General features: G+C 37.8%; 1 protein-coding gene across 7 annotated transcripts in view; it reads left to right on the plus strand.

Moving 5' to 3' along the window:
* Positions 1-20,964, plus strand: part of LOC129262419 (tyrosine-protein kinase-like) — a 43,966-nt gene extending 23,002 nt beyond the window's left edge. For 4 of the 7 annotated variants that reach the window (XM_054900535.2, XM_064099832.1, XM_064099834.1 and 1 more), the window contains 8 exons: positions 519-764; positions 1,923-2,114; positions 9,251-9,432; positions 9,918-10,001; positions 10,788-11,002; positions 11,481-11,618; positions 13,694-13,955; positions 16,595-20,964. In XM_054900535.2, the coding sequence (XP_054756510.2) occupies positions 519-764; positions 1,923-2,114; positions 9,251-9,432; positions 9,918-10,001; positions 10,788-11,002; positions 11,481-11,618; positions 13,694-13,955; positions 16,595-16,846 (1,571 nt within the window). In that variant the 3' untranslated portion in view covers positions 16,847-20,964. Of the gene's footprint in view, positions 1-518; positions 765-1,922; positions 2,115-9,250; positions 9,433-9,917; positions 10,002-10,787; positions 11,003-11,480; positions 11,619-13,693; positions 13,956-15,494; positions 15,556-16,594 lie in introns of all 7 variants that reach the window. The other 3 variants (XM_054900536.2, XM_064099836.1, XM_064099835.1) reach the window with 1 other exon arrangement.
* The last annotated feature ends 5,415 nt before the right edge of the window (positions 20,965-26,379 follow it).

Raw genomic sequence — 26,379 nt, forward strand, 5'->3', positions numbered from 1 at the left:
GGTGTTAATATTTTTTATTGATGTACAAAGAGGACTACATCTCAGGACATTTTACTCCTTATTAAATTTGTGGTGTTCGTTCATCATCAACATGATCAACTTTGGTTGTCTTACAAAACATTCGGTTGACTCTTGTACACTGTTTGGTCTCCTGTTTAAACTTAATTTTAAACACCTCACGGTTAGGTGCTCCAGTGACGCCCACTTGTGTCAGATTAAACACCCAATACAGTTACAGTTTCAAACGGTTATTGGAACTAAAAAGATTTGTCTTGATGAGCAAATTTACAAAGCATTGCACCAGAATACTCGGGCAATTGCCGTTCCCGAACAAAGATCTAGATGTATTCATTGTGGACCTATCTTTCACTTGTATATATGTCTTTCTCTGCCGTTCTCTATTCTCTACCCCCCCCCCTCTCTCTCTCTCTCTCTCTCTCTGTCACACACCATCCTCAATGACGCATTTTCTTTGATAATGACATCCATGGGTACGTCACCATTCTTTTAAACTGCAGAGCAACCCTGTAGTGTTCCATCGTCTCTTGGGCCATCGCTGACCGGGGCACCTTCCATCAAACCCAACAAGATCAGGGTGGATCCCATTCTCTTGGCCGGGGTTCTAGGCGCCACGGTCCTTCTAATCCTGATCGTTGGTTCCTTCACCTACTTCAACAAACGACGCCTGTCGGCCAATGAGAAGGCTGTGTTTGTAAGATACCCGGATGAAATCAGCACCACCTACTCGTGCTCCATCAAGAAAGGTATAGTATTTCTACGGAGTCAAATTTGACTCGGAATCGCGTCAGCTGGGAGTCAAACATGTTCCGAGTCATCAACATGAGATGTGTTTTGAGTTATAAAAACTAGTCCTTTTACCGAGTTACTTTGACTCGGTTTGGAGTGATTTTCAACTGATGACGCACTATTCAGAGTCATATTAATCCAGGTTCTGAGGCACTTTGACTCGAGTTGACTCCCAGCTTGTACCGTTTCCAGTCGAATTTTACTTGCAGATGTAAGAGTCAGGTTCACATTTCTTACATCTTTTGATTTGTTTCGATTCACTTTCCTATCTCCCCTCCTTGATGTTTCATGAAATGGCTTTTTTGCGTGTTGTATCAGACGATTTTTTTTTTTCACTTTCACTATATTTACAGACATATGTGGTTCACGGCCAATCGAAACCAAAGAAACCAAGCTTGTCAGATTTGATAACTTGATATATGACAAAATTTTGGTAAAATGCTATTCGGGGACCCTCTTCATGAAAGATTTGCAGCTACTGTAACTTTGCGATTACGGTGACTACCGTGGTAACGCAGATGAGCAGCCAATCACAATTAAGGTTTCCATGGTAGTAACAATAATGGTAAAAAGTTACGGTAGTTGTGAGTCTTTACGAAACGTCATCACGGTGAACAGTTCCTTGTAACAAAAATGCTTAGTGTTACCAAGGAAACTGCTCCAAAGAGATGGGTTAGAGGCATGGGAAATACAGATGTAGGATCCGTAACGCAAAGGTTTGCTATTAATCGGTAAGTGACAGTGACCAATCAAAATCTATGTTCCAAGCGCATATTGCTCAATCAACACTGACCAGGGGGGCGTTTCATGAAAGGACTTGTCGGACGTTTTATCCGACAAGTCCCATTTTATCCGACAGTTACCATAGTAACAGTACCTCTCAGCCAATCAACATCAGAGAAAGATGTCAGATTGACAACTTGTCGGATGAAAATGTTGATGAAACACTCCCCAGGAACCAATCCATCTTTGCTATGCATCTCGAAACTTTGTGTTACAGGGACTCGTTTTGACTGACGCTTGCTATATTGAAAACGGGCATTCAGCAGGCCTTTAAAAAAATGAAGAAATTTCCGATAGTAATCAATTTTTTGCTTATTATGATTTCCATCTAGATACATACAATGTTTCTCAGGGACTTGACCCGGAGGTAGATCCCGTCTTTCAAAAGATGGAGTTCGACCGATCGCTGCTGAAGATCGAGGAGATCCTTGGCAGTGGCCAGTTTGGCACGGTCTACAAAGGATTCGCGTACGGCATCGACGGAAAGGAGAAGTACATACCAGTTGCTGTCAAGAGTCTGAGAGGTGAGTCCTTGACAGCTTTTCATGATCACCAAAAAGTGATTTTCTCTGTTGTAAGCTACTGAAATCCCTGCGTCTGATTGGCGCAGAACATACTAGCCAGTGAAAAAACACTGGGCTTACTTTTGCTTCATAGAACACTCCCCTGTACTTATGATATTTTATTGTACGGAATTATGACGTCTCTTTGACGCTAGTCGCCGTATTGTAAATGAAAGGTCCTTCATTTAAAGAGCGGGAACGCGAAATTGTCGAGCATGCACGTACAGTAATGTATAGAGTGCAACTTTTCCCGCGCGCAGTGAAGACGAGGGTTATGTTGCCTTGTTCACTCTGCTCGTGTTTGTTTGAATAACGTCTTGAATATTAAAATGCCGGAGAGAAGAGAGTATTGTTGCCGCATATACGTGGAAGGTGGATCCATTTCTTGTATAAGTTTTGTTTTATTGAATCCCTTATTAGTAGGGTATGTATCATTCTCTGGAATGTTTTCATCCTGTAACTAAATACCTGTTTTTGTTCGTGTTTTTAATAATATGTATTATCATGATTTTACTGGATTAACTTTGAGGTTATCAGTTTATTTTTTTTTTTGGTATACGGTGCGATAGCTGGTTTAGATGAGGAGTTCGTAACATTTTTGACGATAGCGAGTTTCCGTAACCACTGCGCAGATACTTTCTGGAACGTCCATAATCTATTAAAAATGCCAGTCAAATCACAATGAACAGATTAAAGGTCATTGTCGAAAATTGGTGCACTGCGGGACTTCAGATTGTCGGAAGGTTCGGAGCTGACGAAAAATTACAAATGCTTGGTTTGTCCAGAGTCCTCGACGACACTGCTGTTTTGATTCACCGATTGTCGACAAAGATTGCTTTCTTTTGAAGGGTTTTTGACAATAGATTCTAACCGTTCCAGAAAGGGTCTGCGTAGTGCTTGCGAAAACTTCCTATTAAATCAAATGGATAGAGATATACTCATCAACGCGATGTTTGCTTTGTTGCTCTTGCTTAAATTTTGCCGCCGGGGCGCTTCCAGGGCGTGGAGTTGGTGAATGGTGAATGACCGGATATTGAACGGCGCTCAGCAATATTTTCCCAACGTGCTGAGTGCTAGATAAGTCAACGCGGAGTGATATGCGGAAAATTATGATCATTTACAGTTAAGATATGACACATTTTTCAAAAGCTCGCTTTCGCTTTCCTCATTCGCATGAATAGAGTCTCCGTGAAACTGATTTTGATATTTTTGCACACTTTCCAAAGCTTGAAAATTAATCGTTTGAATGGAAGCAATGGTGCATTTGTGGCTTTGTTCTTTCGTTTTATTTATTTTTTAAATTCTTAATTCGTTTTGATTATTATCATTATCATTTTCCTGTTTGAAATTTTCATAAGGGAGTAAAGATCGAACGAAAATTATTTTCTCTTGATCTTGCATTTAGTTGGTTATAAGTCGAAGAAAAATCGTACACCTTGGCTTTAAACTTAATAAACAAAAGAAGAGATTACAAAAAAAGTTTCTGGAGAGAAACTTTCGTCGTCCACCTAATCCCAGGTGATTTATGACGTCAACATATTATAATTTCATCTCACCCCAGCGGCATTTGAGAGACTTTCAAATACTATGGTGTATAGTAACAGAATCATGCATAGTTGGTGTAAACAAAATAACATCCCGATATTTGTCCGTCGAAATTAACCAAAATCTCCCTTTTCGACATTCTTCCATAAAAAGAGGTATGACGAAAGGAACACCTGAAAAAAAACACAAGTATATATTTTCGACGATGTATTGTTGATTGGAGTCGGTTTCCACCCCTGGGATTCATAATTTTGTTATATGATTATTTGATCTCTTAATTTGTTGTCGGAGGGTTAAGCCACCTTTCTTATCACCCGAAGCCAGCCAGTCTTTTAAAAAAATGAAGTTCATTTGAGTCTGCCTGGATAAACCACATAATTAAAGGCACGGTAGTGTTCACTCTCATTTGAGTAAATATCCGCTTTAAAAACAAATCCAAAATATTCCTCAACCACTCCATCCCCTAGTAAAGTTTATAACCACTACCACTACCAAGCAAAATGAAGAAAACGGTAAGATGTAATATCATGTCAAAATTATGACAAAATTGAATTTTTATTTCGAAAAGGTAAAGACAAAATTTGCTCGCTCGCTTCGCTGGCTCGGGATTTTAACGATATTTTGTTTGATTATTTGCTATCGAAATATTTGTTTCACAGAAGAAAAAAAACTACAGTGATCTAAAAACAAAACAGAGGAAAGTTGTAAATTGCACAAGTAGATTACGATTCAAAATGAAATAATAGTAATAACGCAGTTCTTGTATAGCGCATATCACATTATTCTATAACGTCCCTTTGCGCTTCCAAAGGACTTGGGACATTGTTACCATGGCTTTAGCCCCGCAGCCTTAATTTTACAGGGCGTCAGCATTTCAAGGAATAAAATCTAAGCAAGTATAACATGTTTAATGATATCCATGCATAATTGCCGCTAAATGTTTCTGTTTCTACGCGCGCGTTTTGTCTGTCTGTTTATTTGTTTGTTTGTTTGTTTCTGTTTTTGTTGTGTTTTATGCATCAGTGACCCTAAAAAAATTTGATGATTTCATTACAAAAAAGGCTATGTCCGAAATAAATGAATTCAGTTTATCTTAACCAATGCAAACACTTTGCTTGTGACTGTGGTAGGCCTTTAAAAGTTTTATTTTTTTTATACTTATTTGTCGAAAAGTCATACTATCATAATACCTTGACGGATAAACTTGAATGATTTTTTAAAAGGTTAGAAAGAATGAAAGGAAAAAGTAAGAAACTGTTCATTCTTTTTATGTTTATGATATACTGCCTCAGATATTTTGCGACATGTATCCGTGAAACAGTATACAGAATAATTGCTTCCCCCAGGTTTCAGTATATGTAAACATGCTTTAATAAAATGTTGTCCAATAAAATCATTTTGTTACAGGCCAAGGGGTGTTGGGTGCTCAAATTCAGTGTAATTTACATTTTCAAAATGCTCGAGCCTTGTGCTAAAATCTTGCCATGTCACGTTGTCGTTTGCGTTAATGGATGTACAGTCAACATGGGTCAATCAGAGGCTATACTGTACTCAAATGTTTAACAAAAAACACCAAAACGTAAAAAGTGTGATAAAGTTATCATTCCTTTTTTCCCTAAGAATTCATTCCCTTCCCAAAGTTTTGACATGACTTCTCCCACTTTTTTCTCGGTTGTTTTTACTTTACTACCGTTTCATATAAATGTATGAAATCCACATCGGTGTTTCAATTGCCCCGGTTGTCTAATGAACAAAAAATTGGTGACGGTCCACAACATAGGGTATGGGCAAAAAATAGCCTTCGTATAAAAGTTAAAATTCTAGTTTTGTGATATACATGTAGTCTTTTCAAAATAATATACTTCGTTTTTCACTTTACTTTCTCTGCTTCTCCTACATTTTTTTCTCTTCTTGTTTGTGAGACGTTTTATGTGCCACCCTTACTTTTCTTTTCGAAATACATGTAATGCATATGACAAAGAGCTCTATATTTAGAACTGTTTCATTGTGTGTGTTTTTAGATGATTAAAAAATATGTTTTACAATCTTTTGAAGGTCTATTTGATATATGTCAGTGGGGGTAATGACTAAAATAATTTGAGGGGGAAGATCATGGCGTGCAGGCCTGGGACAATGTTTGAGAAAATTTAAATCTCCTTGCTCCGATGAATGCATGTCGAAGAGCCTCAGTATTTCCTTTTTAATGCTCTTTTCCTAATTCAAATTTTGTGACAGATTTTAACCTAATATATATAAAAATAATATATTTTCCCCATTTTCATTTACTTTCGTTTTCTTTTTGTTTTTCTGGTCTCTTTTCTTTGTCGTAAACCTGGGGTGGGCGGGGTGGGGCAAGTGCCCTTCTAGCACTTTACCCACCGCCGTCATCTGTACCTTAGTTGGTATAACCTACCAATAATTTGGGGCAGTCTTTTATTTTTTAAATCAAATAAATCATTTACATGAGTTTAGATAAATCAGGGGCCGCGGAAGCGGGGGCTGGTGGGGGGGGGGGGCTTCAACCCCCACTTTTTTTTCCAAAACCGTGTACAAAAACGTAAAAATGACCAAATGATTGTGATTTTTTGCATGGTCAGCCCCCCTCCCCACTTTTGGCTCAGCCCCCCCCCCCTTTTGAAAACCGTTCCGCGGCCCCTGTAAATAGGTATATTATTATGATTGTGTTAGCCATTGTGTAGCCACTTAGCCACAGATAGGAAACTGTCCTACTATGGGACCCCCATGACATTATGTTCTTACTACCCTTCTCCAATCGGAATGGCAACGGAAAAAGAAATAAATCTACGAAGAAATAGTAGCGTCAATTACCCTACTTTATTACGACATAGTGAACGGTTCCCTTGGCAAGTTTTTTAATATCTTAAACATGTCGTTGATAGTCTTAAAAATGCGATATGGACTCCCTCTTGGATGAGAGAAAACATATTCTGGTGCCGGTGACGATTACCACTCATGCTCAATTCATCCATTAACACCTTGAATACAAACAAAATTGAAAAATACCTTTGAAATAAGATGAATTCTCTTCCCTAGTCTCAGATTATGGAAACATCAGTGACAGATCGGAACTAGAAGGCGAAAGATTATTAAAAGCGCGAATAAAGCCTCATTCTAGACGAAATTAAAACGAGTGGGTTGATCGTAATCGCCTTTACTTTTTGTAGTCCCCTTTTTCAATTTGCACGAGGTTTCACGGAAAATTCATACTCGCGAAAAATTGTGAAGATAATCCTTTCCAGCATCATCCTTACCTCATTAGGTTTATTTAAAACAAACTATATGAAAGCTCCATGAATAAGCTGATAGAATTAACTTAATTTCTTCGGCTTAAACCAAAGAAAAGAATCTAGTTCCGGAGGCCCACGCAAAAATTACTTCAAGAAATGTTATGATAGGCTTTTTTTCGCGAGTGGGCGAGCATTGTAATAGATATTAAATAAAACTTGGAAGGATATGGATTCATATCAAACACTAAAGCGAGAAAGTGTTTTATAGCTCAATTGCATGATTTACGACTATTTTAAAACTAGTGTCGTGCCGAAAACAGTTTTCTACAAAATAAGCTGAGATAATGTTAAATTATGTCATGATGTTATGTCGTGATATATCATCACAATTTATGTTGTCGAGTCAAACCATAGCGGTGGATGAAAAAGCTATTATATTCACCTACATAATCACTTATCATCTGAATAGATATTAGTATTCGTTTTAACTCCTAACCGTTTTCCTTTCATATCTCAATTAAACATGATATATTACACTATGTTATATTCTCAATTTCTTTGCCAGTCATTTTCGAGGCTCCATTGGTGTCTAGTTATTCTGATGTCCAAGCAAAATGATGTGTATTGCATGTTTTATTTTTAATTCTGTTAATTAAAGTCAATTACAAAATTTACGAAGGATTATTAAATTTTTGCAAATCATACAAAAACAAGATAACACACACAAAGAAATGAAAAGCAACAGAAACACAATAATATAATAGACTTAATTCACACCCCCCCCCCAAAAAAAAAGGTGGCAAGGTGATTTGTACCTTCATTTATTTTCATAGCAGCTGGTATCCATAAATATCATCATATTGTTTGAGAATAATCGCATAATCCCAGCTAATATATATGCTTTGTTCCGGAAAGTGATGTGGATATTTGATAGACCATGATCATCTCAAAACCATTAACGGTCAAGATAACTAGTCATGAGTACCACTACCAGCTGTAGCAAATTGTCCTGTTAGCTAAAGTAAATGAATGATCAGGTGAGAGCTTTCAGCCAATCAACACACTTAAAACAAATCAATCAAATTGACTAGACCAGTATATTCAGCTGGGTGCAACTGATATGACAATCACTGATAATCACATTTCTTAACCCTAAAATGGCCGGGGGGGGGGTTGAATCAACCCCCCCTCAACATTTTCTGCGATCATTCCGCCGCGCGAAATTTTTTGACCGCGCCACTCACAGAGTTTATACTTTTAAGTCTCGCGCATCTTTTGAGACCAAATTTGCGCCGCCGGGGTACGCGGTTCCGAAATTACGCAACATTTTGTAAGTGCATGTCAGACCAAAAATTGTTCCAAAACGTGATTTTGTGTACAAAGTCAATGCAAATTGAGTTTTCTCATCTTATTCATAAAGATATGATTATTTCTACTTTAAACAGCTGAAAGCAATTGATTTTAGCATAATTATGCTTCAAAAAGGTTGTGCAATAAATCTGGTGAAAAAAACAAAGAAAAACAAAAGGTTGAAAAACAAAGAAATACATAAGAAATTCATAAAACAATAAAATACATAAGAAATTGATTTCCAAACCGAAGTTTTTTTCAATTGCCATTGTTAAGAATGCTACAAAGAATATTTTTACCAAAAATTAGCATTCTAGGAGCTTTATTTAGTGAATTAGAGCAAAAAGTATGATTTATGCATAAATTAGCATAATTAATTCATATAAAATAAAATCTCATTATTTTGGAAAATTTTACCATACAGCCTTGTAGATTACATCGCACACTACCAGCGTGCAAATTTTTGCGGCGCTTACGCGATCGGCGGCCGAGATCTCAGGGGGGGGTTGAATCAACCCCCCCCGGTCACAGAACAGCCAAAAAAGCCCGGCCTAGTTAGGGTTAAATATATTCTAGTCAGAAATAGCTCTGTTCTATGACTAGAAAATAGTCATATATGACTCGAATGACAGTTGCACCCAGCTGACCCTAATTACTAGTCATATTTTACTGATTTGTTTTTAGAGTGCTGCAGATTAATCATGACCTACATCACCATTCTATGATATATCATGCCAATATCTGTTTGAGTCATTGATGGCGCAGTCACATTTCCCCTACGGCGGCTGTACGAGTCGAAAACGGCCGTTTTAACATTTTTTGTACCAGCTACATAATGGGAGGTTTGAATAAAACTGCTGCTTTCGACTCGCCGTACGGCCGCCTTTATAGTGGAAATGTGACTGCGACATAATTGATACGCAATGAGAATGACTTGTTTCTTTGTTTGGACAGAGAACGCGACGAGGTCGATGAAAGAAGATTTCCTCGAGGAGATCAAGCTCATCGTCGAGATCGGCCACCACCCCAACATCCTCCCCATCTTGGGATGTTGTACCGCAGATGAACCCCACTACCTCATTACCGAACTCATGGACTATGGCGATCTCCTTCACTTTCTTTGGAAATGCAGAGAGGTATGTTTGAAATACGTACAACAATTACCCCCTCCCACCCCTCTCCTTGGAATTCGGTGATCTCCTTCACTTTCTTTTGAAATGCAGAGAGGTATGTTTGAAATACCTACAACAATTAACCCCCCCCCCCCTCTGTCTCATTGGACTTTCATGATCTCCATTACTTTTTTTGAATTGCAGAAATACGTAGAGCAATTGCCCCCTTCCTCGGGTGCAAGTTAAATTTGTCTTTTTAGTTGTCTTAAATTGCATCCATCGTCTCAAATTGCATCTGTCGTCTCTTCTTATCGCCATTTTAGAGGTACACCACACTGGGTGCTCCACTAAACCGATATTTTATGTTTGTTGTAAGAAGAACAGCGGGCGAAATGTGTTTGGTTCTTTGTCTTCATTAACTAATTTAAACAACAAAAAAACATTTTTATATCATTTGCTTCGAAAAAGGTCTACTCTGATTTTTAGTTTTTCTTTTCTTTCAATCTTAGGAGAAAAATGCTGCCAATGATCCTATTTACAAGATGACACCGACGGGGCAGCTTCAGATTGCAATCCAGATTGCGAGAGGAATGGTGAGTATAATTTTATAGCCACCGTGTCATCAGGGGCGGCGACAGGGTGCCTTGATGGGAGGGGGGTTGACCCAATGATGACGTAATGTTTCTCAAATGAATAAGATGTGATAGATTGACAGAATGCAGTCCTCTCTTTGTTATACTTTTCTTTATTCTTTCTTCCTGCTTCTTTCTTTTTTTCTCTTTCTGTTTCTCCTCCTTTTCTATTTTTGTTACTAGCGTAAATAGAGGTTCATTACCCTACCCCATCCCCCGTAGCCCCACCCTTGCATATTATTCATCTTGAATGAAATATTAAGTTGCTATTGCCTGTCGTTCAAATCTTGAGCAATACTTCATATGAATCATTTTACATGCATTCCACATTTTCGTCAATTTTGGAGCATATTGCACTTTGTTGTTTTTAAGCCAACCCCTTTCAGTATCAACAAGATCAAGTCGAATTGAATTAAAAAAAAAAAAAGTGAAAACAATATCAAAACAGTTCATCAAGTTCTGATGAAAAACAAAAATTCTCGGGTATTCTGAAAGAATACCCATTTTCTTATCATGCATAATTGCTCGTTAAAATACAGCTTTATTATTTAACTGAAAAAACATTTCCTAAACTGCGATTATTTGCAAATCAACAGTCGAGGGAACGAGATCATGAGAAAACTATAAATACACTGGCAATGACAAATGTTCAACGATGTAGACGCAGATCGATTCCTAATATAGGCTCTTTTCAAATGTCCTATCCCAAGCGACAAAATATATATCTCTTTATTTCTCTCCTTGTAGGAGTACCTCTCAACAACGCTGTATTACCATGGTGATTTGGCTGCGAGAAATGTTCTGGTTGGTAAGGGACTTATCTGCAAGATCTCTGATTTCGGGCTAGCAGACGACATTTACCAGAGAGGTTATAAGAGGTTGGCGCCAGAGAGGAAGCGACCGGTTAAGTGGGTTAGTTTAGAGACCAATACGCAAGGAAAATGCAGTATACAAAGCGATGTGTAAGTGGCTTCAAAAACATTGTTTTTTCATTATTATACACAAATTTGATAATTCATAACACGAGCAATTGAATATATAGGGGTGTCGACCAAGTTTCATTGCAGCGAAAATACGATTAGGTTTCAGAAAAGATTCCGTCTATTTTATCGTAACTTCTATTCTTTTGTCTTAAAACTTCTCTTCCATGTCTTCTTCCTCCTCATTTTTCTCCTTCTCATCCCCTCTTCTTCTTCTTCTTCTTCTTTTCCTCTTCATTCTTCCTCCTCTTCCTTTTGCTTCATTTTCCTTTTATATTCTTTAAGCTGTTGTACAACTGCTTTACTTAATGGAAAAAATGCAAGCACCGATAGTATAATTTTTTTCAAAAATACTTATAACTATATTTATATTAAAAACAACTGTCTTGTTTTGCGCGTGTGTACGATTCTATACCTAATAATCATGACTAAATTTTCTTTTTTTTTCTTTCCTTTCTAGGTGGTCATTTGGCATCGTCCTGTATGAGATTTACACCCTTGGTGGTGTCCCGTACCCTGGGATGGACGGGCGCTATGTCATATCAAAGCTCCAGCAAGGCTACAGAATGGAAAGACCCACCATGTGCCCAGAAGAAATGTAAGCCTTCAATCAATAGTTGAAATAAAATCATATTTTTATTGTAAAATATGTGCACACACTGGTATCAATAATGTCTATTGTATTTTTAAATATTCAATGTAAATGTACTGCTTAACCCTAACTAGACAGCCCCCCCCCCCTACAACATTTGTCGTTATATATCCATAACGTGAAAAGCTCGCGACACGTCGTTTAATGGCCTTTTACTTTCAACTCTCGCGCAACTTTTGAGACCAAAATCGCAACCCCCAGATACGTCATTCTGAAATTATAGAATATTTTGTATGTGCCTGTCAGGTTTAGAATTGCTCAAAAATTATCTCAAAGTTTTAGCCAGAATTCATAAATGTATCATTAATTTTATTTTTACTAATCAAACTCCTTAATAATAATGATAATAATAATAATAATAGCCAATTTTTATAGAGCGCTTTTCCCAGAATGGTTCAAAGCGCGTTACAGCATATTATTACCCCGGTCATTGGATTCATTTCAATCCCGCACGAAAAGTGCACAATTTCCACTCCCTGGGGAGCATTCCTTGCATTCATCGCAGCCTCATTATGGCGCTGGCAAAATCAATCATACAATATCTTTCGCATCCTACCGGGTACCCATTTAGCACCTGGGTCGAGAGTGGCAAAGTGTGGATTAACGCCTTGCCAAAGGACGCTAGACCGCGATGGGATTCGAACACACGACCCTCTGTTTACAAGGCGAGAGTCAGAACCACTACACCACGGCTCTTCCACACCTTGAAGTTCATCTTGTTTATGACCAGAATTTCCATTGAAAAAAATAAGCAACAAAGGTTGGGGGAACAAGGAAATACACGATATATTTTAAAAACAATAAAAGACATAAGGACAATTTTTTTTTAAGTACATTAAATCAGAATCCGAAATAAGGGAAACGAATTGGTAACACTACATGAACAGTCACATCAACGAAACCGAATCCAAGCCGATCGATGGTATGTCAGTGGAAATAACGTAATAAAGTTGATCGGTCTGGAGTCGGTTTTAAGGGTTTTACTGCGACGTCAAGAGGTACATCCGGGGGAGCGTTTCATCAATATTTTCATCCGACAAGTTGTCAGATCTGACATCTTTCCATGATTTTGATTGGCTGAGAGGCACTGTTCCTATGGTAATTGTCGGATAAAATGGGACTTGTCGGATAAACGTCCGACGAGTCCTTTCATGAAACACCCCCCCCCCCCCCGTTGGTGTCTTTTACAGGGGGTGGGACAATATGGGTAGGTGCCCTGTAAGTTATTTATAGAGGGTTGAAGTGGCCAAAAATATTCTTAAAATTTATGGAAAGTTTAATTCAACGAACACGCAACGAAGCCATCAGTTTAATACTGCTACAGTCAGACTTACGAATCCTGCGACCAAAGTTTTTACGTCATCACATTGAGACACTATCGGTCGGTTAGGAGTCGGTTTCGTTGGAGGTGTGACTGTTGCATCGAAAGCGTGCGATTTTAGCGCTTGCCGTGTGCTCTGGCGTCAATTGTTGGAAAGTGGGCGGTTTTCCTTCATGCGTTCCCTCTAAAAATGAAATGTTAGATCGACACTTTGAAAGGTTGGGGGAGTGACAACCTTTTATAAATGTAGCATTTACCACCTCAAATGGTTCGACCCAACTTTTGAAATCTTGAATTCCGCTTTAGGCAAGTTTGGATGCAGTAGCGTACGCTGCTTTTTTTTTTTTTTCTAAAGGGGTGCTTCAAGATGAATGAAATGTTGACACCCCCCCCCCCAAAAAAAAAAAAGGTCTTCACCACAAAATTTTACGTCGTTTCGTACGTCAAAAAGAAATTTGACAAGCAAAAAAATAAAAAAGGTCTTAAATTTTGTTTAGGGGGGTTTTGAATTCATAAGGGGGAGGGTTGGGTATAAACAAAATTTAAGGGGGGTGAACCCCTCTAACTCCCCCCCCCTGCGTACGCCACTGTTTGGATGTAGCATTTGTAAAATATTGTCACTCCTCTATGCAACCCCTCACAATGATTTATCACATTTTAATGCAGTATACATATTCTTCATTCTTTCTTAATTTTCCAGCTACGAGATAATGAGACGGTGCTGGCAAGAGAATCCCCACCATCGACCCTCATTCACAGTCATGAACAACGCGTTAGACGCGATGCTGACGCAGAACGTAGACTACCTGACGGAGCTGGAGATGGACTTCACACACTATGAATTCGTGCCTTGTCAGGAGGTGGATACCTGCTCCACGACATGGGGAGAGAATGAAACGACTGGGAAAGGAGACCACGGGATCATCTCGCCGCCTCAGCTGGGGAAAGATAGCAAGTTTGATGTAAGGGCTATAAACTAAAACCAATCATTCTTTAGCATCTTATTCCCTTTATAATTGTATTGCATGTTTTGAATGCTTAAGTCCGTCCTTAAAGGGGAACTCCGAGCTGAAAATATATATATCCAAACAGATAGAGTAAAATTCACAAAGCAAAAATGCTGAAAATTTCATCAAAGTTATTCAATTTTAAAGTTAAGCAATATTTTGTGAAAACAATTATATGCACGTTGTCATAAATATTCATTAGGTGGGCTGATGATGTCACATCCCCACTTTCCTTTTTTGTTCTTATGTTATTACATAAATCATAATTATTTCATTTTTCATTCAAATGTGAATGACATGTCTCTCTTAAGATAAAATAAGTTGCAGCAATGAATATCTAATGCATTAGATAAGTTGTCAATCCAACTTTTTTAGTTCTGGGGAGGAAAAAATTGAATAACATTATTTTATATAATAAAATACAAAAGAACAAGTGGGGATATGACATCATCACTTTGTTCATTGAATATTCATGAAGACATTCACAGAACTGCATATTTCATCAAAATAATGCAAATCTTTAACATGTCATAACTTTGTCATTCCTTGTCTGATTTTGATCAAACTTTCAGAGTTTTGTTTGTCTGATTTTTCTCTAACTGTTCAAATCATTTTATTGTTAGTCTGGAGTACCCCTTTAAAGCTACCCCCATGGCACAGTCACACGAATAAAACCGAATACAAACCGATCGATGGGATGTCATCGAATAAAAGAAAGGATTTGATATCGATTTTCTTAGTGTGACTGCTCCCATATCCAAATCAATCCCTAGCCCTCAACCATCCCACGTATGAACCTCTGCTAACTTCCTCGTATTATCAGCATGATGAGTGACTAATCTATATTAAAACTAAGTTCTCATCTTCTCCATCCAGTACAAAAGATTAAGATAATAAGAGGAGGGGGTCTTCTTCTTTCTTTCTTCTTCTTCTTCGTCTTCTTCTTCTTTTCTTCTTCCTTTTTCTTCTTTTTCTTCTTTTCTTCTTCTTTTCTTCTTCTTCTTCTCGGGTCACTACACAAGTCCAAGGGGGGCAGGGGACGACTATCCCTACGATTTTTTTTTCAAGCAGTGAAGAAAGGAATGGAAAGAAACAAGGATAAAGAATATTTAAATGATAGTTCTGGGTCGTTTAATACCGATTTAAATTCAATTGATATAAAATATGATGTCATATTTAGGTTGTTCCCCCCCCCCCCCACACCCTATATATAATCCTGGCGCCGCCCCTGGTGCATATCATTTTTTTTGTAGATGTTAATCGAACAATGTGGATGTAAAAGGGAAAATTTAGGGTCTGAATGAATATTGAACTTTACTGCTTTTACCCCCTTTAAATATGAATATATTTATAACAACATTTCTTGTGTGCGTTTGAGGGGGAAAATCGACGAAAATCCGGTCTTCAGAATATTTTAAATAGAGACGTGTAATTCATAAAATGTTGTTTTCTCATACAAATATAAAAAATGTTGTTTTCTTATGTTTAATACAGAATGCAGGTTTTTCTACGTCATACTAACAAGGCCTAACACTAATCATGCTTTCATCTAAAGGTATGAATATCATCTCATTTCTTTATGTTTGCTCTTTGTTTATTGATTGATATTTCCATTCGTATTTTTGCATTATAAAAGCATGATCTATGATTAGTTTCTTTAGATTAGTATACCAGCACGTAATACGAATTTTGGTCTTTATTTCTTGTAATGGTCAATTATTGTTTTATGGTTACTGAAGTATTTGTGTGCGATATTTGTTTTTAAAGTTTGTTATGTAGTCATGATTTTTTTTCTTTCCCTTGGAACCTTATGAAGCAGAAAACGATTCTTAACCGTTTTGTGAGTTCTACAAGGAACCCCTTGAGCGATTCCATGCTAGAAAAATAAGCAATTTTCACTACATTTTCAACCTGCTGTCCAAACGAACAAAGAACTTCAACTTGCTTTGTGGTAATATTAAAGTACTACTGGGTAGACATGCAAAAAATGACAAGTAACAAAAATGTGTTGTCCGTAGGTGAATTAGAGCTTTAAATGTTGCGTGTCGTAAGGGACATTTCTGCGTCCCGTACAACACACAACATTTTCACCTATAATTTACCCATAATCACTTTTTTTGTGTTGATTATTAGTTTTTCACATGACTACTCACTATAGCTTTATCATTGACAAAAAGAAATGTTTTATTGCTCAAGCATTCGGCTAGGAAACTAGAAGTTGTCAAAATGTCCCGTACGACACGTATGGAATCGTCCCTTTAAGGTTCTTTATACCATGGTGGTACTTACAGACAGACAGCCCATGTGGTTCCTATTGGTTTAAATTAAAAAAAAAACATATACATATGTTGTACAAATTTCAGTGTAGAACCAAAAGTGGTTCTGAAGAACTGTTTAGAACCCTTTTCTGCTTCTTTGAAGAATCCTATGACTCCAAAGACTGGACAAAGAAAGGTTTTAATCGGCGCCATTGTTTATCTAAGAGTGTGGATTAACAGTTCTATTTTGTACCTGGGATAGAAGTCTTCACTCTTTTTATATCGTTCGAATTTCAGTTGTCAAATCAATATAAATGAATCTCTCTGTGTATGCAGGCCCAGACGTACTCATCGGAACAGCAAATCAGTCAGGATTCTGCCTTTTCCGAGAGTAGCGCCCTCTCCGGCGAACTCAACGAAATCGGTCTATGGTGGCACTGGACAGCTGGATTCCACGAAAAGACGTCCTTAAGTGCACCCTTCCCGTCCATGGAGTTTATTCCTATCAGGGAGTATGATACTGATTCGGTTCATAGTACAGACAGTGGAAGATCAGTGGACAGTATGAGGACTACAAGCTTGTGTTGATGAAAAAAAAAACCTAGTCTTTATACTTGTAGAACGTACTACTGTGGCGATTTCCGATTCATTTTCAAGAAAGGATTAGCGACAGCGGACGCTTTGGTATGACAAGCGCCGGTTTTGCAATCACATGCATCTTCTTGGACCAGGGAATTGTTGGTGACCCGCTTGGACCAAGCCACGACTAAGCATTTGTGCTTTCTGCCAGTTTTACAAGGTGTAATATTTTATTGTGCAATGATCAGTCTGGTTGCAGCTTGAAACAGTCATGTTCTAGAAATGCTGCAAGTTGCTTGATGCCCAACCATCTCATAGCTATGGCTTTTAGATGAACGAAATGGAAACTTGTTCCTTCATTTCCTTTGATTAGTTTTAAACCTAACGGACTTGGTTGTGAAGTTTTATTTTTATATTTCCTTCGACGTACAATGGTGTGCGTATATGTGTGTGTGGGAGGGTGTGTGTGTGTGTGTGGTTAGTTTACATTCATGATGTGTGACTAGAGATGATTTGTTATTATATGCGAGTATACCCCCATCCAACGCTGTAAAAAATATTGGGTAAAATTTTTACCACCACGAGGGTGATTATGTGTCCAACCAATTTGGGGCAGTATTTTACCCAATGCGGGAAGCATATTGCCCAGCCTGCCAGTAAGGTTATAAAAAAGCAGCAATTACTTTAGAATGTGCAAAATGTTCATCACACTGGATAAATAAAAATGCCCAAATGAAATGTCCAATGTTGGCTGGACATACAATCACCCTCATGATGGAGCACTTTTACCCAATATTTTTAGAGTAGCCCCCTCTAGCTGCCCTCACCTCTCTCTCTCTCTCTCTCTCTCTCTCCCTCTCCCTCTATCTTGCTCTCGCTCTCTCCCACTATGGTGAAGTAAAAGACATTTCAACTTGGCAATGGTGAGTGGTATTACTCATCAACTTGTATTCAGCATATTTAGCCCACACTTGTAGAATGCACCCTAATCATCATTCGTCTTTGTATACAAATTGAATCACTCAGGTGACAATAGGGAGTTTCATTTTCACGTCGTACGTCGGATTCAAGAACATTGAAAATCTATTGTCAAATGACCTTCGTGACAATGAACAAACAAGAAGTCTTTGTCGAAAATTGGTGAATCAAAACAGCAGTTTCGTCCTGGATTCTGGACAAACGATATGATTTGCTTTTTTTTCGTCTGCTCCGAAAGGTAGGACGAAACTGCGATTCAGGTTAACCAATATTTTCGACAGAGTCCTTCCGGTTCTTCATTGTCATTTTAATGGGCATTTTCAATACATTTACTGCGTTCTTGATCCTTCATGCGTAAACTCCACATTATACGATTAAGGCCATGTGCTGGCTCTTTGTGATTTTCTTCTTGTAAATCAAAATTGACAAAATTATTATATTCTGTACTCATCTCAGTATTTTCTATATTTTTAAAGAAATTATTTTGTTCTCTATTACTTATTAAAATTGTGCATGACACTCCCGACTATGACATATTTGATTTTATGGGAAATTGTGCATAATTATATTGTGCTGGTTGCAAATACGTCTTAATTATCGTATACCAATATTTTATTTCGTTACTCATAAATGTCTTTGATATAATGTAATCCCTTATCCCAATGAAAAATAAAATTACTGGTAAAACAAATTTTCGTTCATGTTGATGCAATGTTAGAGTGGTATTTATGAATATTGATTCAGTAGGTGATAGTAATATAGATTTTCTGTTCGGCAGAACAGCTTTTTGCTCGTAAACGCCAAGTTGGTATATAACCAATTACCTACAGGAAACATCTTGCGTATAGGTTAATCAGTCATAGTGGTTGACCTTATAAACGACATATTTACTCTCTGGTCTTTTTATCAAAGTGGAGACAATGGCAGAGGTGGGATTCGAACTCGCAACCTTCCGATTACGAGTCCAATGCTCTATCCACTAGACCACACGACTCGACTTGTTTTGTAATCGACTACATTGGTCAAAATTTGATGAATCGAATCAGCGTATTGTCGCCAGTTGCGCATATTAGCTAAACTTTTGAGGGGCCTACACCAAACTACACTTTGTGATTTTGGCATATTTGGAAAATAATATCATATGTCACCCTTTTCCTTTCCTTTGTTCTCTTTTTGTTTATTCTGTTGAAAATTGTTGGGTCCATCGCCTCAAGCCCCCCCCCCCCACCTGTACGCCAGTGACCTTGATAACTTTGACAACCAACATGACCAAGACTTTCTGACAGGGTGTGCTATAGGGGACAGTGGTGCATCCCTCTACCACCCCCCCCCTCGCCCCGTCCCCATCCCCTCCTCCCTGTCATGCAATTACAGAATGATGTACTCACTGAAATACAGACCATGACAATTATGCAATCATTTTTTTCTCTACAAAGATCGATTCAAATACTTGGCTTTCAGCAAGAACATTTTACGTTATGACCGAAGTAAGAACTCTTTACGACCGAGGTACCCCCCCCCCTCCCCCGCCCCTTCCTGCTTTTCTACGCCATAATTTTGTTGTGTTTTTCAATCTGGAATAAACATTAAAGTGAAAGATCGGATATTTCAAGTAGGTGTAGATACAGTGCATTCTATTTATTTGTGGTGTGTGACCAAATTTATTTTTAATCACATGTATGTATAAGCTACAGTGCTCTATGCTGCTCAAATTATTCAAGGTTTTTTTTTTTTTTTTTTTTTAATGTCACCATCAGTAGGGTATTTGGAAAAAAATATGAGGGGCCGAACATGGCGCAAAAATCGCATGCGAGGTTTTTTTTTCTTATAATTTAAACCTGATTTTGAGATAGATTTTTAAATACTCGCTTGCATTTACCCGGCTTTTCGCGATAAGTCTTTTTTTAGTCAGTACAGGGTTTGATATACATGTAAACACCATAACAGACACAGGGACTTGTCTAAGTTAAGGCGGACGTGTACCTTATTAAAAAAAAACCGCTGGGACCGTCTTTTTTCTTCTCACTTACGATAAGGACTAATTAAAATCAACCTAAATTTTCACCGCATCGGTGGCGCGATCGGTAAATAAATGCGCTATTGAGAGTTAAATTCAGTCAAGATCGTTGACGCGGGTTTGAAACTCGCCTTGAACAATAAAAAAGACTGAGAAAATATAAGTCCAAGATTTTGAGTCTGATTCAAAGCCTCAAAAACAGAATGAGTCCTTATCGTAAATGGGGGGGGGGGGGGGTGTGGGATAAGCGTCCCGGGCCAGGCGGACACATTATGATTACCCTGTCTTCATCTGGATATTATTCGACCGGGCAGCTAGGATAGCAGACTCTATTGGCCGACAACTACCCGAATAAATTCATCGGACGGACAATTACTACTGTAAAACCACGAGCAAGACTACTGCACATGCGCAGGTCGGACCGTTTTTTTTTTTCACTATGACATGCTAATACTAATTACCATGACTTATGATTCAGATTCAGTTCTCTCATTTTGTTTACAAAATTAATTACTTCAACTCAGACGGCCTTTCGTGTTTTCCTTTCCTTTCATTTTTTTATTTTCATTTAAGTACTTAAATAAGGTAAGGAATTTGATGTTATTTATGATTTCATGATCGTGATAGTTTTTTTAATATAAAATAAAGCAGAAATTTCTCACATTTTGCTTCAGAGTAAAAGTAATGGCATTTTTTTCTGTATCATTTGTTAAAGTGTAAATACATATGTACTGATTTTCTACGAGAAATATTTGCAATGTTTTGTATTGAATGTATGAATTCATTTATGTTTGTCACCTGCACAAAATTACTTTTTTGTGTTACTTATGCAAGTAACCCTTTTAAAAATATAATTTTAATTCATTAAAATCATGTGTTGTGATATCGGAAGATGCATTTAAAATTTAAGAAAAATCCCTTGCGATCTGTTTTCCGGGGAGGAGCTATTATGCTACTTTATTTAAAAAAAATACTACGTAAAGTCTAATTACATTAACGTCACAATATATAGTGAGTAAGATTAATATGTAAATTGTATTGTATATACATCTGTATTTTTTTATTTATTGACTACATCGGACGGAAATCAGGTGCAATATAGTATGTAAATAAAAAAAATCTTTTGATTGTAGCATGGCATTGTGTTTTGTTTTGTTGAATTCTCTTTGATGAGATGTCATTATAGTCCGGGAGCAAAATCTCAAAGGGGCCCTATTTACGGAGTTCGTACAACCTACACCACAGAAAAGGTTTGACACCATGGGGGATAGTATGGACCCTCTACATTACTACTAGGTAGGTAGTAGTCTCAAATTGTGGTATCACCTTTTTTCTACAGACGAATTTAAAGAGCGATGTAAAATGGAAACAAATGAAAAATCAATAACCTTTAAGGGTAAGGTGAAATGTAAGTTGTCATATCTCCGCTTGTATATGCCATGAATACGTCATTCATGTATCAACATGTTGCTGGGTGACAGCTCTAACGTTACAGTAACATTTAAAAGTGAAATTTAAATATCAAATCTTCAAAATAGGAATACACTCATGGCCAATATCCACTTCGATCTCAAGTAGATATGAAAAAAAATGAGACGATAAAGTGATTTTGTGTTGTTGGGACTAAATATGCATTATTCATGACAAAATGAAGATTTGGCAATATTCTTAAACATTTCAGATATGTTTTAAATACCATCTATGGGCTATTTTTCACAATCTTGTAGTGTCGTTAGTTTGAGATCCAACGCTGCATGAATCAATTAACATTTCTTTTTCACTGGGAATATAATCTGATCCGAACCATATTCCATTTTCTTTCCTCAATCTCATTGTTTTTTCTTATTTCTTTTAAATTATAAATTCTTTTATAGGGTTCATTGGCTGAAGGCATCCCCCAGGGGGGGGGGGCTGCCAAAGTCACCCCATCTTTTTTCCGAAGTTTGTCTATTTCTTGGAAAATTTGCCATTTTGAAGTCCCTATTGAGGCAGATAGCAATTCTACTATGTAGTATCCATCTTTTCTTCATTTGAAACCACTTTAAGATAAAGGAGTGACCTTTTATCTATCTGTTATAAATAAAGAGGTGCTGGCAACCTTCTCGCTCAGAGGGGCTGCCAAAGTCACCCAGCCATTTTCAGTATTTGTCTATTAATGTACAAGTCTGCCATTTTGAGGCAAAAAGAACATTTTTGTCATGAAATCACTTGGGGACAAAATAGTAAACTTTTCTCTATTAGCTACATATAAAGAAGTGCTGGGACATCAAAGCCTCTACCACGCAGAGGGCTGCCGAAGTTGCCCACCCCTTTTCAGTATTTTGCTTATTTATGGGAAAATCTGCCATTTTAGAACCCCCAGTCAGGTAAAAAGCTGTTTCCGCTGTGAAGCAAGTCATTTAAATTGCCTTAAAACTACTTGGAGACAAAACAGCACTTTTTTCTATCAGCAGCATATAATGAAGTGCTAGGAAATCGAAGATTACCCACCTCAGGGGCCTGCCGAAGTTACCCATCCCTTTTCCGTATTTTGCCTATTTACGGGAAAATCTGCCATTTTGGAGCCCCCATTGAGGCAAAAAGCTATTTCTGTTGTAAAGCAAGCCACACAGATCGCCTTCAAACTACATGAAGACAAACAAGCACGTATATCCCCATCAGCTATACATAAGGAAGTGCTATAGGGAATTGGAGCCTACCCCCTCAGGGGCTACCGAAATTACCGCTTTTTCCGAATATTGAATATTTATGGGAAAATCTGCCATTTTTTAGCCCCCATTGAGGCAAAAACCTGTTTCCGCTGTAAGGAAAGCTATAAATCGTCTTATAACTACTTGGAGACAAAACAGTACCTCTTTCTCTATCGGCTGCATACAGAGAAGTGCTGGTTGAAGCCTACCCCCTCAGGGGCCTGCCCCCACAAGGGCCTGCCCAAGTTACCCACCCCTTTTTCGTATTTTGCCTTTTTATGAGAAAATCTGCCATGTTGGGGCCCCCAATAAGGCAAAAAGCTGTTTCCCCTGTAAAGCAAGCCATCTAAATCGTCTTAAACCTACGTGGAGACAAAAGGGTATCTCTTTTTCTATCAGCTGCATATAAAGAAGTGCTAGAAAATCGAAGTATACTCCCTCAGGGGTCTGCCGAAGTTACCCACCCCTTTTTCGTATTTTTCCTTTTTATGGGAAAATCTGCCATTTTGGAGCCCCCATTGAGGCAAAAAGCTATTTCTGTTGTAAAGCAAGCCACACAGATCGCCTTCAAACTACATGAAGACAAACAAGCACGTATATCCCCATCAGCTATACATAAGGAAGTGCTATAGGGAATTGGAGCCTACCCCCTCAGGGGCTACCGAAATTACCGCTTTTTCCGAATATTGAATATTTATGGGAAAATCTGCCATTTTTTAGCCCCCATTGATGCAAAAACCTGTTTCCGCTGTAAGGAAAGCTATAAATCGTCTTATAACTACTTGGAGACAAAACAGTACCTCTTTCTCTATCGGCTGCATACAGAGAAGTGCTGGTTGAAGCCTACCCCCTCAGGGGCCTGCCCCCACAAGGGCCTGCCCAAGTTACCCACCCCTTTTTCGTATTTTGCCTTTTTATGAGAAAATCTGCCATGTTGGGGCCCCCAATAAGGCAAAAAGCTGTTTCCCCTGTAAAGCAAGCCATCTAAATCGTCTTAAACCTACGTGGAGACAAAAGGGTATCTCTTTTTCTATCAGCTGCATATAAAGAAGTGCTAGAAAATCGAAGTATACTCCCTCAGGGGTCTGCCGAAGTTACCCACCCCTTTTTCGTATTTTTCCTTTTTATGGGAAAATCTGCCATTTTGGAGCCCCCATTGAGGAAAAAGCTGCTTCCGCTGTTTCCGATACAGCAAAAATGCCATTTTGCTCCAATGGGGATGCCAAAAGACGATATTTCCAATTCCAAATACATGTCAAATACGAAAAAGGGTGAGGTAACTTTTAACAGGTTCCTGTAAAAATAGGCTTTAATATGCCAGGATAATGATTGAGCAAATATCTCCTCAATTATTTGCAAGAGATCAATAAAAATAAAAAGCTGCTTCACTAAAATATGCGTGAAATCTATTCCTAGGTAATTTTCATCGTAAGTTCATGCCCTTTCTTACTCTATACTTGCTCGCTTGCATATAGATGCTCTTTTCTTCTCCTCTCTTCTCTTCCTTTCCCTTCTCGTATCCCTTTCTTTTTTACTTGTTGTTTACTCATGGTTTTAAAGGTATCCCGATTTACGACAAAGGCATCTGCTTTCTGGGTTTTTACGCATTCTTCCATGTACAATTTACTGTACTGTATTTTACATTCATTTTTTTTCTCTACTATATTACTGATATTATTGATGTGTATATTATGCATGAAACTTGACAATTGGAATAATATAGATGTTAAATTGAATTGAACTGAAGTTTAATATATAATACAACAAAAAACCTGCGACATTCCTTCAGTTACTTTAGTCATTTCAAAAGAATATGAATACTGAGTATAGTAACATTCATCTGAGAATTGAACTTGATCATCAGAATTTGCAATGTAAACTTCGTTTGAAAATTATCCCGAAATAGAGATTTTCACTTCGAAATGTTTATCGTATCACTGGGCCTATCATCCAGTATCATTTTGATAGTTGTTATTTAGGTGGCGGAGATCATCATACGTATTGGGGGGGGGGGGGGGGGTTGATATAAACAAAGACTATGAGGGGGTAAACGACTTGGAAATATTTACATTTTATGATGTTCAGTAATACTGCTGTAAAAATGGGGGGGGGGGCTTGGGGTCGTTGACCACTAAACAAATTTCACGATAAAAAAATGAAGTTATAAAAAGGAAAGGTAAAGGAGGAAATATTATATTTTCTGGATAATATGTCATAATCTGTCAAAAAAAACATATTGGTGTATTAAAAACGTAATTTTTGGCTCAATCGCTTCGATTGCGCACAGTTCCTTAGACATTTAGCCCCATACTCCATGTCTGGCCCCATCATTTCAATTTTTGAGGGCGGGGTCCTACGCCAGTGGTAATGAATTTGGTTTGGATCAGATTATATCGCCAGTAAAAAGTAATTCTAATTGATTTAAGGAGCGTTGGATCCCAAACTAACGGCACTACAAGATTGTAAATAGTAGCCCGCAGGCTTGTTAGAATACATCTGAAATTTTTTAGAAATCTTCATGTTATTATAAATAACGCATATTTAATCCAAGTATAGTTTTATAGAGCGCCACATATTTAAATACAAAATCAATTTATCGTCTTAATTCTTTCATATCTACTAAAGATGGAAATAGACACTGGCCATGCATTAGTGTGTTCCTATTTTGAAGGTTCGATATCTCAATTTCACTTTTGAATGTTGTAACGTTAGTGCTGTCACCCAGCAACATTTTGATAGATGAATGACGTATTATGACATATACAAGCGGAGATATGGCAAGTTACATCTCACCTTCTCCTTAAAAGTTATTGAGGTTTTTTATTTTTTTGCTATTTTACATTGCTCTTTAAATTCAACGGTAGTAAAAAAAAAAAAGGGATACCGCAATTTGAGACTACCACCTACCTAGCAGTGATCTAGAAGGTCCATACTAACTACCTATGGTATATATCAAACCTTTTCTGTGGTGTGGGTTGTACGAACTCATTTTCCACAGGTCCTTGATCCCGGACTATTATTTTGTTGAATGAAAATAAGGTTCACCTATTGAGGGGTTTGGAGTTGATAATCAAGTTTTCTTGCCGTCACTCTCGCTCTCTCTTCCTTCCTTCCTTCCTTTGTTTTCATTCCTTTTTTTTTCTTTCCTCCTTTTTATCTTCCCCTCTCATTTCTTATCCTTTTCTTTCTTCTCTACTTTCCCTTCTTTTATCTCCCCTCTCTCTTTCCCTTCCCATTTTATCCCTCCTTCACTTCCTTTTCTCTCGCTCTCATTCCTCTTTCTATCGTTTCCCCTTCTTTTTTTCCTCGCTCCCTTTCCCTTTTTATCTTTTTCCTCGTCTTTTCCTATTCCTCGCTCCTTTTCTCTTCTCGCCTTTTTATATTCCTCTGTTGCATTCCTTTTTCCTCTTTCCATTTCCTCTCTCATTTTCTCTCTTTTTACGTTCCCTGTCTCCTTCCTTTTCTTTCCCCCTCCCCTAATTCCCCTTTTCCTCTTTTCACTTTCTCTTCTCCTGTACTCTCCTTGGGGTGGGGGTGGGGAGGGGAACCTTAATTGCCAACAAATAGTGACATCTGACCATCGTCATTATAAGTGAAAAACTGTAACCGTATATAAGTTTTCTTTTTCCTTCCTATAAATATCATTCATATGGGAATGTTTTACTACTATATTCGTACAATGATATCATTGCATAGAACAATAATATAAATCCCCAATTATAGAATGAACCAAATACATAAAAGATAACATAAATCCTCTCTTAATACAATGATATAGGCCTACATGTACATCTGCTAAACATTTCATGTAGCACACAATTATAACAATATTACTTCCCGGGGGTTACATCTGGCAT

This window comes from Lytechinus pictus, chromosome 5, assembly GCF_037042905.1.
Source record: "Lytechinus pictus isolate F3 Inbred chromosome 5, Lp3.0, whole genome shotgun sequence".
Classification (NCBI taxonomy): Eukaryota; Metazoa; Echinodermata; class Echinoidea; order Temnopleuroida; family Toxopneustidae; genus Lytechinus; species Lytechinus pictus.